Source organism: Paroedura picta, chromosome 12 (assembly GCF_049243985.1).
Source record: "Paroedura picta isolate Pp20150507F chromosome 12, Ppicta_v3.0, whole genome shotgun sequence".
Lineage (NCBI taxonomy): Eukaryota > Metazoa > Chordata > Lepidosauria > Squamata > Gekkonidae > Paroedura > Paroedura picta.
In genome coordinates, this window is record NC_135380.1 from 23,097,618 (window position 1) to 23,112,924 (window position 15,307).

General features: G+C 41.2%; 1 protein-coding gene across 1 annotated transcript; it reads right to left on the reverse strand.

Annotated features, from left to right (window-relative positions):
* Nucleotides 1–145: 145 nt before the first annotated feature.
* On the reverse strand, nt 146–13,333 carry LOC143822057 (histone H2A.V). The gene is made up of 5 exons (XM_077306663.1): nt 13,161–13,333; nt 6,706–6,783; nt 2,602–2,715; nt 1,404–1,533; nt 146–476 (listed from the first exon to the last, which is right to left on the reverse strand). The coding sequence occupies exons 1-5, from the start codon at nt 13,161–13,163 to the stop codon at nt 415–417; spliced, it is 387 nt and encodes a 128-aa protein (XP_077162778.1). The 5' UTR covers nt 13,164–13,333; the 3' UTR covers nt 146–414.
* Nucleotides 13,334–15,307: the final 1,974 nt, after the last annotated feature.

Consider the following 15,307-nt stretch of genomic DNA (forward strand, 5'->3'; position numbering starts at 1 on the left):
AAGACTAGTTTGGTGAAGAGGTTTATTTTTTAAATGAAGCTCAACAGGACTTGAAGGCACCACCAGCATTATAGCTAAAAAGATATGGAGACCACATATAGACCACATTGACTTTTCACACCAGCAGAATGAAACGCAAAACAAATTTTGTAAAAAATGGTTTTATCAGTTCCATTTTTGTATAAAACACATGGGAGAAACCTAGCCAATCAACACACAAATTGCTGCCACATAACAAGGTACTTTTTTGTCAAACTTTGAATCTAAAGAACATACAAATGTTTTAAGTCTACAGTCAATTGTCTATGCTCTTCCATTTAACTATTTTTTTAAAAATTCCACATATCCCCATATTTCTTCTGTCCCAGTTACAGTACAATGACAGGGAGGAAGAGGGTTGTTTAAAACTCTTCTCTATGCAGTTTTCTGCTGTCCCTTCTTTCCGATCAGAGACTTGTGGATGTGAGGAATTACACCTGCAGAAAGAATAATGGATTAGAATTAACAATTGACTTTTGGCAGCCATTCATATTAAGTGTTATTTTCTCTTCCACTTCCCTTCACAAGCTGAAAGCACTACATTTTCCAAACTCTGAGGTGTTTCCAGTCACATCTCAGCAGTGCAATTGCCTTTACCAAAACAAGCAATTGTCTTTCATTTAATGCTAGTTTAGGGGGCTGATCTGACTTAGTCAAAAGAAAACATAGTGCCAAGAAGAATTACTACACAAACTTTAAAAACAACCCCCCTTGGATTTTCTTTGGAGATTAGGTTTTCCTCTGAGCATACAGACAACTATGCTGTGAGAGTATCATGAAAATATGTTTCTGATTTCATTCCCTGATCTAAGTTTTTAGCCCTAATTAAAATAAGATTGTTTTATAAAAAGGTGTTCAAAAACTGATGTGCAGGACACCATTGTTGCTATAAGCATCACCATGAGATCTGCTCTATTCTTCTGTTAAGATTAACACTCCTTAGGAACAAAAAGCTATCTAACTCATTAACTTATTTTGAAAAATCCACATTTAACTAGCAGCAAAGAACAGATTACAATCCACCTCTGTCACAAAGCTGCATCTGAAACAGTGACCTGGAGTCATATTAATAAGCATGACCATTTACAAATACCTCATACAGTACAATACAAGCAGCTGTAATTTATTATAGTTCACTAGTTTCTTACTAGTAATCCAACCACTGTTGTGTCAAGTGGTATGAGAAATTTCATGCATATCCTCACAGGGACAAAAATCCAGGGATTAGCTGACCTCACTATTTGGCAGGATGTTTCACATTAGCATTTTACCATGTAGATACAAGTACAGTGTGAAAAACTATCTGTAATCAACAGTAGTTTTTACTATAATCTAATAATTTTAGAATTGCTCCAACTACATACCTCCACCGGCAATTGTAGCTTTAATAAGGGAATCCAATTCCTCATCACCACGAATAGCAAGCTGCAAGTGACGAGGAGTGATACGTTTTACCTTGAGATCCTTGGAAGCATTACCTGCCAACTCCAAAACCTGTCAGGAGAAAGGAGGGACTGAAATTGGAAACTGCTTAAAGGGTTTCTTCATCTGTTTTTGGAAAACAAAGTTTATCTTTTAATAGCTGAAACATGGACATACTTTCTTACACTGAGATCAAAAATAATCCTAGGCCCCTAGAACAAATTGTTTAAGATGATATAATATAGCTGTTGCAAATGTCTTAACCATGCAGTGAGCTTGTTTCATAACAGATTTTGATTTAGACACATTACAATTTGCCATGGAAGACTACAGTTACAGTTAAACAGAAAAAATACTAAGTTCTCCTTTGCTGCAACAGGCAAAAATCTGATGCTGCCTACTGAAAACCTGTTCGTAAGTAGCATGAAACCCTTGAATATATCTCTATAAAATACAACATCCTAAGTTAATATAATAAATATTAATTTCAAAACAAGTGGGAAACATTTAAGTAACAGGTTCAAAAGGCTTGGCAATAGGGCTCTACTCATGGTACAATGGATCACATGCTCAGAACTGCAAAATGTCTCTTCTAGGTTAAATTGGCTAATGATCCTGAAAGAAGTTCTGCCTTCTGAAATGCACAATATAGTTCATTCTGATGAGATGTATGATAGTTCTAAGACAGAAGGAAACAAGAGTCCCTAATAGTTTTTTTTTACTTTTATTCAGAAACACTAGAGTTAATCTAAAACTGAAAATGAAATTAAATCAGAAGAGGAAAGTAAAAGCAACTATTCAAAAACAGAAGTATATCCATTTTTGAAACCTGCAGTTATGGTCATTAGGGGAAAAAAGCCTTCCTTCACTCTGCTTTAGAGGAAGGATCAAGCAGTTGTTATTACTGCCCTTTCAAACAAGTACAGCATTCTTGGTTTCATGGAATATTTGGTGAGTCATTTATCTTTTGCACCAAACCTGATTAAAAAGAAAGTATACAAATAATCCACATTAGAGTTTACTAGCTATTAAGAATCAAATTATTTGATCCAGGTTTTAAAGAAGCAGCATCAGTTATGTAATGGAACTTTAGGAGTACCTACAGGGCTCTGGATTATGTGATTTGGCAACAGAACTTACCTCAGCAGTGAGGTACTCAAGAATTGCAGCACTGTACACAGCAGCTGTAGCACCAACCCGTCCATGGCTTGTGGTGCGAGTCTTCAAGTGTCTATGGATACGGCCCACTGGGAACTGAAAGAAGAGACTGTTCAGCATTTATGGTCAAAGCCAACTACAAGGGCCTGACACTGAATCAGTGAACCTTTTCTAGAGAAAATGGTACAGTTAATATGGTTATTCCCACTATGAGTAATAGCCAGGCTCAGGCTCTACAGATGTTTGCCACTGACTATAGCCCACTAAGGTAGCAGTAGCCCTAATTAAATGGCCATTAAACTCCTCTAGTTCCACACCTGATTGTCTTCTTCCCGGACAAGAACTTTGAATTAAGTTGTCTAATAGCTCAAAGGGTATCCTAGTAAAAATTTCATGAATTAGAGTCAAGCTCTAGCTTGGGAACCAGTCAAATTAATTAAAGGATGTTTCATTATTATTATTTTTTAGCAGAAGAGCTAAGCATGGCTGCCCTACATTTGAATGTTAGTTTTATGATCCAAATTCAGCCTCTTCAAAACGTAGCTTAATGCGAATGGTATCTCATCTTCAAGGGAACAGGACATTAATACTTGTTATGTAGTATTGTGCATTCAGTTTGTGAAATACTTTGTATGATGCTAAAAAAGATGACATATGTTAATCTAATTACCCATGGATGTCAGTCGGTGCCTCTCAGTCTCCAGGCAACTAATTAAAGAAGTCCCATCTCTAGGTGGAGAGCTGAACCTTATATAAGACCTGGGGATGCTTGGGAGAATCTAAAGAAGTACATAGAGCTTGAATTCCCCCCCCCCAGATATCTTGATGTATCTTGTTCATTCTACCTATCCTGTGGGAAATGGTTGTGATCAGATAAGCTGTATATAGAAATCCATGTGTGAACACATCCGCTTTACAGTTTTTAAAACTTCTGAGTAGGAGGTTAGGTGAGTTCTCAAGCAGGGAGGCCAGTATCTTCATGGTATTATTTCCTGCAAGACCCAACTAGGGGCCATAGCATTTTCCTTCAACTGCATGGTATCTCATGTTGCATCAGCAGTAAAGGCAACTTAAGGATGCGCACATTTAAACGATCTGGTACAATTTTGACTTGTTCCAAATTGATTCAGATTCCTGTGATTTGGGTCTACCCAAACAGATTCGGCTCCACTGGAGCCTGAAAAACAAAATCAGATTGGGTCTGCTGGAGAGACGTTTAAAGACTCAACCAAACAGCTGCAAAGAGTGGGTTCTCTGCAGCTTCAGGAAGGTCTCTTGGGGAGATGTTTGAAGATATGTGAACAGCTGGTGGTGCTGTCTCTGGCCCCTGTCGAAGGGTGCAGCAAAGCCATGTTGCCTCTGAGAGAAATACTGTCTTTGAGTCAGGGCTGAGGAAGATACATTCAGAGACTTAGCTGTCTGCTGGTTCTTTTTCATGGTAGTAAAAAAAAAAAAACATCTGTAGATTGTGAGAGCAAAGTAGAACCCTCAAAAGTGAATTCCTCCACTCTACTGTGAGTCTCCAGTGGGAGAGCAGGATTACACAGCCATGAGTGTCTCTGGATAACTACAGCAGAGACTACAGATATGGCACATGCATTTGCAGTGGGCCTGCTCACATTAAATTCTTGTTTTGAAAGCTTAATCACCTCAGATTTAATAAGTCTTGCAGGGACTTAAGAATCCTTGGGCAGTTTGGCTAAAAACTGGGAAAGCTGATAGCTTCCCATGATTAGAAGAAGAAGAAGAGTTGGTTCTTATATGCCGCTTTTCCCTACCCGAAGGAGGCTCAAAGCGGCTTACAGTCGCCTTCCCATTCCTCTCCCCACAACAGACACCCTGTGAGGTGGGTGAGGCTGAGAGAGTCCTGATATCACTGCCCGGTCAGAACAGTTTTATCAGTGCCGTGGCGAGCCCAAGGTCACCCAGCTGGTTGCATGTGGGGGAGCGCAGAATCGAACCTGGCATGCCAGATTAGAAGTCCGCACTCCTAACCACTACACCAAACTGGCAATTCGCTGTTCGGAACTTAAGAGCTGATAAGGAATAAAACTGGACACTTTAAGGTGTTCAGCCAATGGCTCGCCGTATCTGCTGGGGATGAGTATTGACCATGCCACTGCTGTGCCTGCATGTCTTCTGTGATCAATGAAGATGGTGGAGGTTGTGCGGACAGAAACTCACAGGTCCTGTTTCACTCTGTATAGGTTCTTTATCATACGAGGCATAGCTTGGGTGGAGGCTGGTTTCTGCCAAGTAGGGACCATGAAGTCAAACAGGCCCATCAAAATAGGAATATCCTCTATATTTGGCATATCTGAATAGAGCCAATTCAGATGGTTATCTGAAGTGGAGACGTCAATATCAGGGGCTTTACCCATTCTAGGCATCTCTTCCCCATAGAGACAGAATTCTTCACTAGGAGATACTGGAGTCAAATTGCCTACTACAGTATTGTCAAGTGGCAGGCCCAAGACTTTCAGTGAAAAGCTGCAGACAGCTCTTCTTCAGGTTGGTGGTAAGGGAATTGAAAAAAGGGCATTTTCCTAGAAATTCTTCTTTTGACTAAAGAATTCAGTTAACACCAGTAAAGAAGTCCACCATAATTTAACCAGTTATAAAACACTGCTATATTCTAATACAAGTTAAGAGTCTATCAAGAATCACATGGTATGAGGTTGTTGTTGTTAGGTGCAAAGTTGTGTCGGACCCATCACGACCCCATGGACAATGATCCTCCAGGCCTTCCTGTCCTCTACCATTCCCCGGAGTCCATTGGGGTATGGGGTAGCACAGTATTATTTACTGTTAGAAAATACAAGTTGCTTCTTGTTCACCAGGCCCTCGGTTCCAGCCATCTTATGTAATTATAACAGTTTCCTTAACTGCTGGATGTAGTTAATCAAGCCCTGGACTGGAGCAGTATATTGCAGGGAATTTGGGATGGGAGATGGAATCTTATAACATGTACCGAAATTCTAATTTCAATTATAATTTCAATTCTTATTGCAAGACAGTTAAAGCAGTATAAATCAGTATGGGTTCTGCTTCCTTTATAACTGAAGTCTTTGTGTATGCTTGTAATTATACAGATACTTGACTCCAAACTATTCTACTATTCTTCCATGGCAATGGACTTGGGTCCCTGACAACAACCCTGAGAGGTGAATCAGGTTAAGAGAGTGACTGGCACCACTGCTGTTAGATTAAATTCTGGAAGCAAAGAAAAACTTCTCATAAGGCTTATTTCATATAAAGTCAAAGATTGATTATTTAAAATGTATGCATAAAAATATCAGCAGTACAAAAATGAGGATATTTTCAAGCACTGATCTAATTTGGAAGCAGGCTTTAGGTCATGGAGAGCAAACAATGTAATCTTTTCATAGATTTTCTTAGTTGTCGTCATACACACACATGCACACTATTTGAATAAAGGCATCTAGTCCTTTCCTTTAATGACAATGATTTGTAAAAGGCTTATTAGCTCAAGAATCTGAAATAAAGGAAATGTGAGGAAAAAAGGAGAATGACTGACCCAAGTTCACTCAAGGGATAGTGTGAGATTTGAGCCTGGCTCTCCTGACATTGTTTGCAGCCACGACACCACTTCAACATATTTTCTCCAAACCTATGTAATTACTTCCTTAATGAGGATTCTTGGCTTCATGACTGTAAGTGTTCTCAGAAGTTTACAGCAAACTGAACTGGTGGAGAGACTGGGAGGTTCCTTCCATTAGCACCCACCCTGTTAAGGGTAGGTGCTCCATGCTTTCTATTAACTGATACTCAAATAGATGTTTTTTAAAAAAATGTAGAAGCTGTTTTTTTTTTATTTTGCATACGTGGGGAGTCTCCCATGTGTTTTACTATTCTACTAATAACACAGTAAGATTGCTACTAACTCCCAGATTTAACAGGGAGTTAAAGGAAGACTTATGAATCAGAACCTCCTGTTTATGCAATCTTCTAGTTGCATAATACAGACTACAATGCTACAACTGTTGTAACAATATAGTAGCATTGCTCGAGAAATCTGAATAAAATCTGACAGCAATTCAGTTGGAGCCAATACATAAATTTTACCTGAAGTCCAGCTCTTTGTGAGCGAGACACTGCTTTCGCCTTAGCCTTTCCACTGTCCTTGCCAGCCTTGCCTCCAGCCTAAAAAAACGAACACATAATGTGTTTATAAGTCATTAGACAAAGACAGAAGACACTCCAATGTGTAGGGATAACTTTTCTGCTTAATTTTAACAATTACACATCTACAAGCTCAAAGCATAAAATCATTACATGCAACCTTTATGGATTATTTCAAATCCAAAATGGTCTTAATGGAATGTACCCCAAATTACTTATCAAAACGAGAACATGAGGGCAAGACTATTTTGAGAACTTATATATTTATGTTTACAAGCAAAACCAGATGTTTTTAGGGCTTACTTCAACTGTACCATAATATTGTTTTCACCTTCAATTTCATGTATTAAAAAGAAAGTATTTTAAGATCTTACTACTGAATTTTAATTTGGCTCTAAATTTCACAGCATATAAAATATGTCATGCAATTTCTCTAGTAAGTTAATTTAGCCTGTTAACACCATAATGTTTAAAAATATGATCTGCATATATTTATTATAATATACCTATCAGAAAGGCTTATCATTGAGATGTGGTAAAAATACAAAGTGATAAGGAATGGTTTATACATGACTCCACTGCTTATTTTGAAAGTGCATTAATTTACATGTGCAAGTTTATGAGGTTAATTTCCATAAATCATGGTAACAACTAACAAGCGCAGTATTCATGTCCAGTTGTCTGGATAATAGTCTTATAAGTAAAGTTGTAACAAAACAACATGGAGCTATAAATGATTATTCATATCATGTCTATTTCCCACCTCAACTTTTCTGCCCTTGAGTTACTTCATTGCTATAAAATGTAACAGGTAGCACAATCCAACAGATTAGGGACAGCAATGTAAAACAGGCATTATGCTAATATTAGCATTTAATGTGCTCAAAGAGGGAATCTGATTTTTCTATGTTCTTAGTAAAATTTGTGTGTTTGAGGCTAACAAGGATAGCTATAGCCTTTGTGTTTGGAATGTTGAACTCTCACTATACACTGTCATGCCAATCCATGGACTACATGCTCAGTTAAAATTATAGGAAACCTACAGCCCTATTCACATTGCCTGTTTAGCAACAGTAATTCTTATCTATTTTGATGCAAAACAGAGAGGAATGGTACAAAGACCATATACCACCAAGTACTTTATTAGAAGAACTATGCAACCTTCCTTATACAATACATGGTTGTGTGACTACAATTTATAAGATTCCACAGCTATTATTCTTACTATGCAGCTTAGGGCTAGACCCTTCAGTAACCATTTTCTACATGCAAATCAGGAGGAACAGGCCTGCACTTAATTTTACCAGCAAGGAAACTACTTCAACATAACTTAATACAGTGCTTTGACTTAACACCCCCAGGGGAGGCCAAACTGTTTCTCTGCAGAGATCCATGGACTACAATTTCCATGAGCCACAGGTGGTCACATGGTGCACATGCTGGCAGGGACTCATGGGAATTGTAGTCCATGGACATCTGGCGAGCCACAGTTTGGCCACCCCTGCCCCAAGCCACAGCTAAAGATACTGTAGAGAGAAAACTTGCATAAACTGGGAAAAGGATGCTTTCCTGATCACTGTTCTTGCATTCAAACTTATTACACCATTAGTTACACTGCAAGTGTCTTTTCCTCCAGTCAGACATAATCAAACTGTAAAGTTCATATTCATGTTATAAAGGTAAAGGTATCCCCTGTGCAAGCACCGAGTCATGTCTGACCCTTGCGGTGACGCTCTCTAGCGTTTTCTTGGCAGACTCAATACAGGGTGGTTTGCCATTCCCTTCCCCAGTCATTACCGTTTACCCCCCAGCAGCAAGCTGGGTACTCATTTTACCGACCTCGGAAGGATGGAAGGCTGAGTCAACCTTGAGCCGGCTGCTGGGATCGAACTCCCAACCTCATGGACAGACAGCTTCAGACAGCGTTTCTGCCACTTATCACTGCACCACAAGAGGCTCAATTCATGTTATACAAGTCTAGTTTTGAATAATCTGTCAAGTCAGAAAGCATGTCTTATATGCACCTCTATGTTGTGTGCTTGAATTTGGCACATACACACACACACAACTTAATATTTCTGGGAACGGTGTTAGTGCTTTAACAATGCAATGGCTGATTTTTCTATTAATATAACTTAGTCCCATAAAAAAGCTTGGAAAAGTGTAAGAATCAAGTTCAATAGATGTAATTATGCTTTTGACAGTTTCAGATGATTATCCATATTACCAAGGTTTTTCAAGGGTGTAATTAAACAACTGCTCATTCATATCAGTTTTACTTTGTGTTAGATACCAACTGTGAATAGTGACTGTGGACTTTAAAGGTTAAGAGATAGAAAGGCCCCCAACACAGCAAGAACACTGACTAGTCTGAAACTGCTCACTTCTATCAGCCTGACAGGTTTTCAACCATAAATTTCAACATAGCAGTAACAAAGTCCGCTAAAGAATGCTGAAATGTAAAATTAGATTTAAACTGACACTAGGAACCATTTCAGATCGATCAGCTACTCAAGAAGTCCAAAATCTCTCACTTAAGAAAGTGCTTGCAGTCCTTTCCTAATCAAGTTAATAGCAAAGGACTCCTGAGTACAATCGGGGTTTCCTTCCTATGATTTTATGGTCGCATCTCATAAAATGATATTATAATTTGTCTGTCACAAAATACAAATGTTCTATGACTAATTTGATTTTGCAAAGTATAACCATTTGCCACAATTTGGATAGCAAGAAAATGGGATAAGTAAAGCTCTCAGACCAGATACTAGATTTCAAATGATCAGCTAATAGCTTTCAAGTGAAAACAAACACTAGAGCTGTATTTTCTTTCAATAAGCTTTTGAAAGCTAGTTCTAGAATTTTTTCTCGGTCTAATGAAAGACATCTATTTCAAAATATGAATATTCTTTTTCTTTCATAAATATGCATTTTACTTTGCAAGAGGCCTGCATAGTCAGAAGACACATTCTGTTTACATAAACAACTTGCCCAAGCTTCCAAACTCAATTCTTCCTGTTCTTAATATATCTTCTAAGCCAGTTCTCTCAGATAGGCCATTGCTGGAATATGAAACATATGGATCTCAGGCTGAGATCTTTCACCTACTACCTGGTCCTTTCAACTGGAGATGCCAGGAATTAACCCTGGGACCTTCTACATGACAAGCAGCTTCACTACTGAGCCACAGCTTCCCCCCTAAGTATATTACAGATTACTAGTACTCTTCTAGACTAGTGGTCCCCAACCTTTTAGAGGCTGGGGACTGGTGGCAGAAAGCAGGGCGATTGCCCGCCCATCCCGTGCATGCGCAGCCGAAAACACGCGTGTGCGGCACTTTTGTACATGCACATTTTCGGCCACGCATGTGCAATGCGCGGGCCACGGCCCTGCTTCCCCCTTCCCCCCTCCCCCAGTAAGCTTGCCGGGCCACACGTTTGCGGCCTGGTAAGTTTCTTACTGCGGGGGGGGGGGGGCGGGGAGAGGGAGCCGCGGCCCAGTGCCAGGGCCTTTGCGGCCCGGCACCGGGCCGCGACCAGGTGGTTGGGGACCACCGTTCTAGACTACACCCCCGTTCTAGACTACACCGTTCTAGGCTACAGTACCAAATGCAGCATCTTGAGCTGCGTGAAAATACCAGTTTTCCATATGAACTAACAGATCAATCTGCTGTAACACTGTCATGTGGGAAAAAACTGTTGATAGACCTTATCTTAAGCATTCATTTGGATAAAGCAACAAGATACTATATTAGCATACACTAATTTTAGTATAATCACATTTTCTGGGTGATCCTATGCATTTCCTGAGATCTCCAGTAGAAGCCATACCACTGTCAGTTTCCTGAAATTAGGTGGTAGCTACAAGGACTGGCACCTTTGTACATGTAACTTAGATATATATCTACCTCCTATTTTAATGTTCAGGGAAATGAAAGCAGATTTGTGTGCTGAAATTTACAGTAGGATTAAGCTAGGTGTTGTTTAAAGTGGCTTATTCATATTTGGCAGAGCCTCTTGTGACACAGACATGCAGTCTGAAGCTCTGCCCATGAGGCTGGGAGTTCATTTCCAGCAGCCGGTTCAAGGTTGACTCAGCCTTCCATCCTTCCGAGGTTGGTAAAATGAGTACCCAGCTTGCTGCTGGGGGGTAAACGGTAATGACTGGGGAAGGCACTGGCAAACCACCCCGTATTGAGTCTGCCATGAAAACGCTAGAGGGCGTCACCGCAAGGGTCAGACATGACCCGGTGCTTGCACAGGGGATACCTTTACTCATATTTGGAGCATATTTAGCCAATTTATGTTTCTACAAATTTAAACTGTTTATGTAAATGGATTTAAACATTTAATAGAATGGCAGGTTACAATTTTAAAATTACTTTTATTATGAAATGTCCTAAAGTCCAGTGACTCTCATACCTTAAAATGTTTATTGTTATACTTTTATGTAAAAAAAAATACAAGCAACACATCACTTTTGAATCTTACATTAATTTTCATTAAGGCTACAATCCCATATAGAATTAGGCACATCTAAGCCCGGTGATTTCAGGGGGTTAAATTTTGTATAGGATGGGACTACAAGAAGCACATTTCTGAATCTCTTCATATTTGTGCAGAAAATATGGCCTGAAGCAAACAGACAAGGTAAATTTTAGGCACATATCATTTTCAAAAGTTTTGGGACCACTGAATAAGCAAGACTAGAGGAATAGCTGTACTAATCTAGCAAAATGAAACAGAAGTCCATTGGCACCTCATAGCATCTGAAGAAGTGAGCTATAACTCAAGAAAGCTCATGCTAGAAAAATGTTACGTTTTCAAGGTGCTGCTGGACTTCAACTAGCAAATCTTCCAGATAACACTTTTAAGCTTCTATACACATATGCCATAGCCTGCAATACAGAAAGGCCTTTCTGAGATGATTGGAAAGAATCTGTAATGCAAATTACAAACAAATCCCTCTTCTGGTGAACTTTCTATAAAAAACATTTGATTTTTCCTGTAGCCTTGAACAAGTAGATTGAACTGATAATGTCACGTTTGAGTTGCAAGGCCACAGGTAAAACAAGGTAAGCTAGGAGGGGCATCTTGATGACATGTGGTTTGCATTTATGGTATGTATAGAAGAAAAAGAATGATAATAAAAGACAGTAATGCCATATACGTATTAACTACTAAACATGAAAATAAATTACAAACTTGTTCAATGTTTACCATTTTGAAACCCTGTGTTTACACTGGGGAGGATGAACATAATACTGCTATTTTGCAAGCGGGTCCAAAATTAAAGTACATTTATCATGGGGTACCCAAAAGGAAAATATTTTTTTAGAACTACTGGTTTAATAGAATACAGAAATGTTAGAAATGGTAAAGCTGCTTCTGCAATAACCAACATGATCAAAAATGTCTTCCTAACTTGTCCAGAATACTTTGTTCAGTGACACAGAGTCAATGGGAAGCAGGTTTCAGTGAAATTAATGGAAGATTCTTCTAGGGGAATATGTAGTAGCACAAATCTTTAAGGAGCCCTCGTGAGAACCGGCCTCCAGCAAACTGACAGCGGAAAGGGGGCAGGGCTATTGCGCGAAGTTGCGGCGAGCGGGTGCAAGGCTGTCACAGCGAGAGCTGCTTCCAGTGGGACCCTCCAGACTTCACTTGACGCCCGCGTGAGGTAACAGATGACATTTATACCATATTCTGTTGCTAGGAAATCTCTTCGCAGCGGAGGAAGCGCCGCGCAAGCCTGCTGACAGCACTCGAAGCCGCCCTTTGGGAGTAATGGGGAAGCTAGAAGGCCCTGCCATGTCAGTGACACACGGACGCCGTTTCTAAGGAAGACCCTACCCACGCGCAAGGCACACCAGCCTCCCCCCCCCCGGCCCGCCGCCCTATAGCTCTGAGTCCACTAGGCACAGGACGAAGCCAGGGCTTGCCAGATGGGAGAGCCGCAACTGAATTCCGGCTCCCTGACGAAGATACCCATATGGTACACGTGTTGGCACATTCACACTTTACTTTTAAAATGGGGAACACATCAACACGAGAAGTCCCCCAGACAAGGGGGTTTCTATGACACCTTGCAAAGAGGTCGGATATCCCAACTGGCCACTTCCCGGACCCCCACCCAACTCCCTTAACAAGCTGGGGCTCGAGATCACTCGACTCCATCCCATGACAGGAAAAGATTCAACCTCAATTCAGCCGGGAAAGAGGTTCAGCTTTAAGCACAGAGAAGCACACCGCCTTTATGCTGCCCCAAGGGGTGCCGGACATCGTGCCCCTCACTGCCGGTGGTAGAAATAAGTGAGAGCCCCGCAAGCACTTCTTGCTCGACCGTCCGGACTTATTTTCTCAGACGCTTCACCCTGCGCGCCATTATCATTCAGCCCTCACCATGGTTCCGTCGCTGCCCTGTAAGGTCCGGTCCCGATTCCGAGCTAGAGCTGCCTCAGAAAGTCGAAAGACAATAACCCGCCTGAGCGCGAGGAGGGAGCCTGGCCTGCCGCGGCCACGGCGAACCAATCAGGGCAAGCCATACTAGTTTGAACCTCCCGCCTTGACCAATCCGATTGCGGCTTCTTACTTCCTCGGATAAGTCCCGCCCCGCGGCCCGTTTAACGGCTGTTTTTTGCCCCCCCACTCTTTCTTTGCACACGGCACGTAAGCGCGAGAAGTGGGAGGCGGGACAAACTGTTGCTCCGTGTGGGAGGGAAGACTATGGAGTGGCGGGCCTTTTGACCAGTAATAGAAAGCAGCCGCCGTGTAGTAAGCTGTGCCATTGAAATAACAGCCCTCTGAACCAATCTAAAGCAAGAATGGTTTCCCGCCCATGTTGTCTTCCCCTCCCCCACTTGTTTGTTTGCGCGGAGGAAAAAAATGGAGTCGGAGACTTCGGGGGGGGAGGGGGGCAAGTTTCCTATCTTCATACAGAGGCTCTAGTGTGTTTAGTCGACGGTTATCACGTTTATAGCGTTAATGGAAATAATAGTTTCCTTTCGATGCCCCCCTCCTTATTATCAGTTTGGGGAAGAAGCGCTTCAAACACCCCCCCCCGCCAAAACCTCTGTGCACAGATGTGTAAAAATGAATATCCCCTTGTTCCCTATGAGGGAGAGCTCATAGACTAGAGCCAGATTCACTCCCTAGATCGTTTGCATCACGGTTAATTTTGGAAGTCGGTCCTAGAGACCACTGGTTCCTGGGGCTTTACAGCCTTCAAGGGAGGACTCTTCTGGCTCAGCAGCAACCACAACCTTGGCACCACACAACTTCCTTGTCTTATCTAGGCTTGACAGTATTACTGTTCAACAGAGCAGCCACCACAGAAAAGCCAGTTTTGTGCAATGGCTCAAGCTGGGAGACCCAGGTTCCAAATATTCTGCCATGGTGGATCACAGGGTGATCTTGGTCCAATTACACGCTGTAACCTACCTTGCAGGGTAGTTGTGTGGATAAAATGGAAGAGAGCAAATTCTGCAAGTTGCTTTGGGGTCCCATTGTGGAGAAAGGTGGGGTACAAATGAACAAATTTATAGTTGAAGATGGGGAGCAGATAAAAGGTAGGCTGGATGGTGGATGGAAAGTAGAGGGAAAGCAGGAAAAGGGGAAAGGTAATGGTAGCATTCAAGAAAGGGAAGTAAAACCTGGGGAAGGGGGAAATGAGACCGCACCCCTCAAGTCCTTGAGTCCTCTTGCCTGAATATGTTCATAGCTGAGCAAAGAAACTTAGCTCACTAAGTGGCCAGCTAAATATCTGTGGGGATAAGCAGTAACATGAGGTCAACCACAAACAAGCTAGTTGTTACATGTTTTGGGGGTGAAAAATGGTTAAGGACCCTAAAGGTTGGTGTCTGTAAAATAAGAATAATAAAATTATATTAACATTGTGCACATCTTAACCAAATTAGAAACTTTAGCCCTTAGGCTATTCTTAGAAAAATATTTAGGGGATCACTGAGGGAGGCAGAAAAATATGACATTGTAAATTAACTAAATGGAAAACTAACCAACCAGAAACAACAACGCATATGCTGCTTCACTGCCCTACCATTCAGTTGCCCATGCATGTTACCTTACACCATGGTTGAGCAGAACGTCGGTCCATACTAATGAAGTTCAGGTGCATTTTAGAAGATGACACACTCATTGATCTCAGAAGCTGTAGTTGGATTTCTACTCTACCACCACCAAATTGGACAATTCTCATATAATTCAGATTTTTTTTCTTATTTAATTTGCTACTTTATTCTGATCTACTGTCACTGTTTTTATAATGTATGCCATTAAAGAGCCAGCTTGGTGTAGTGGTTAGGAGTGTATCTGGTGAGCCGGGTTTGATTCCCCACTCTCCCACATGCAACCAGCTGGGTGACCTTGGGCTCGCCCCAGCACTGATAAAGCTGTTCTGACTGAGCAGGAATATTAGGGCCCTCACAGGGTGTCTGTTGTGGGGAGAGGAAAGGAAAGGCGAATGCAAGCCGCTTTGAGATTCCTATGGGCAGAGAAAAGCGGCATATAAGAACCAACTATTGTTATTGTTA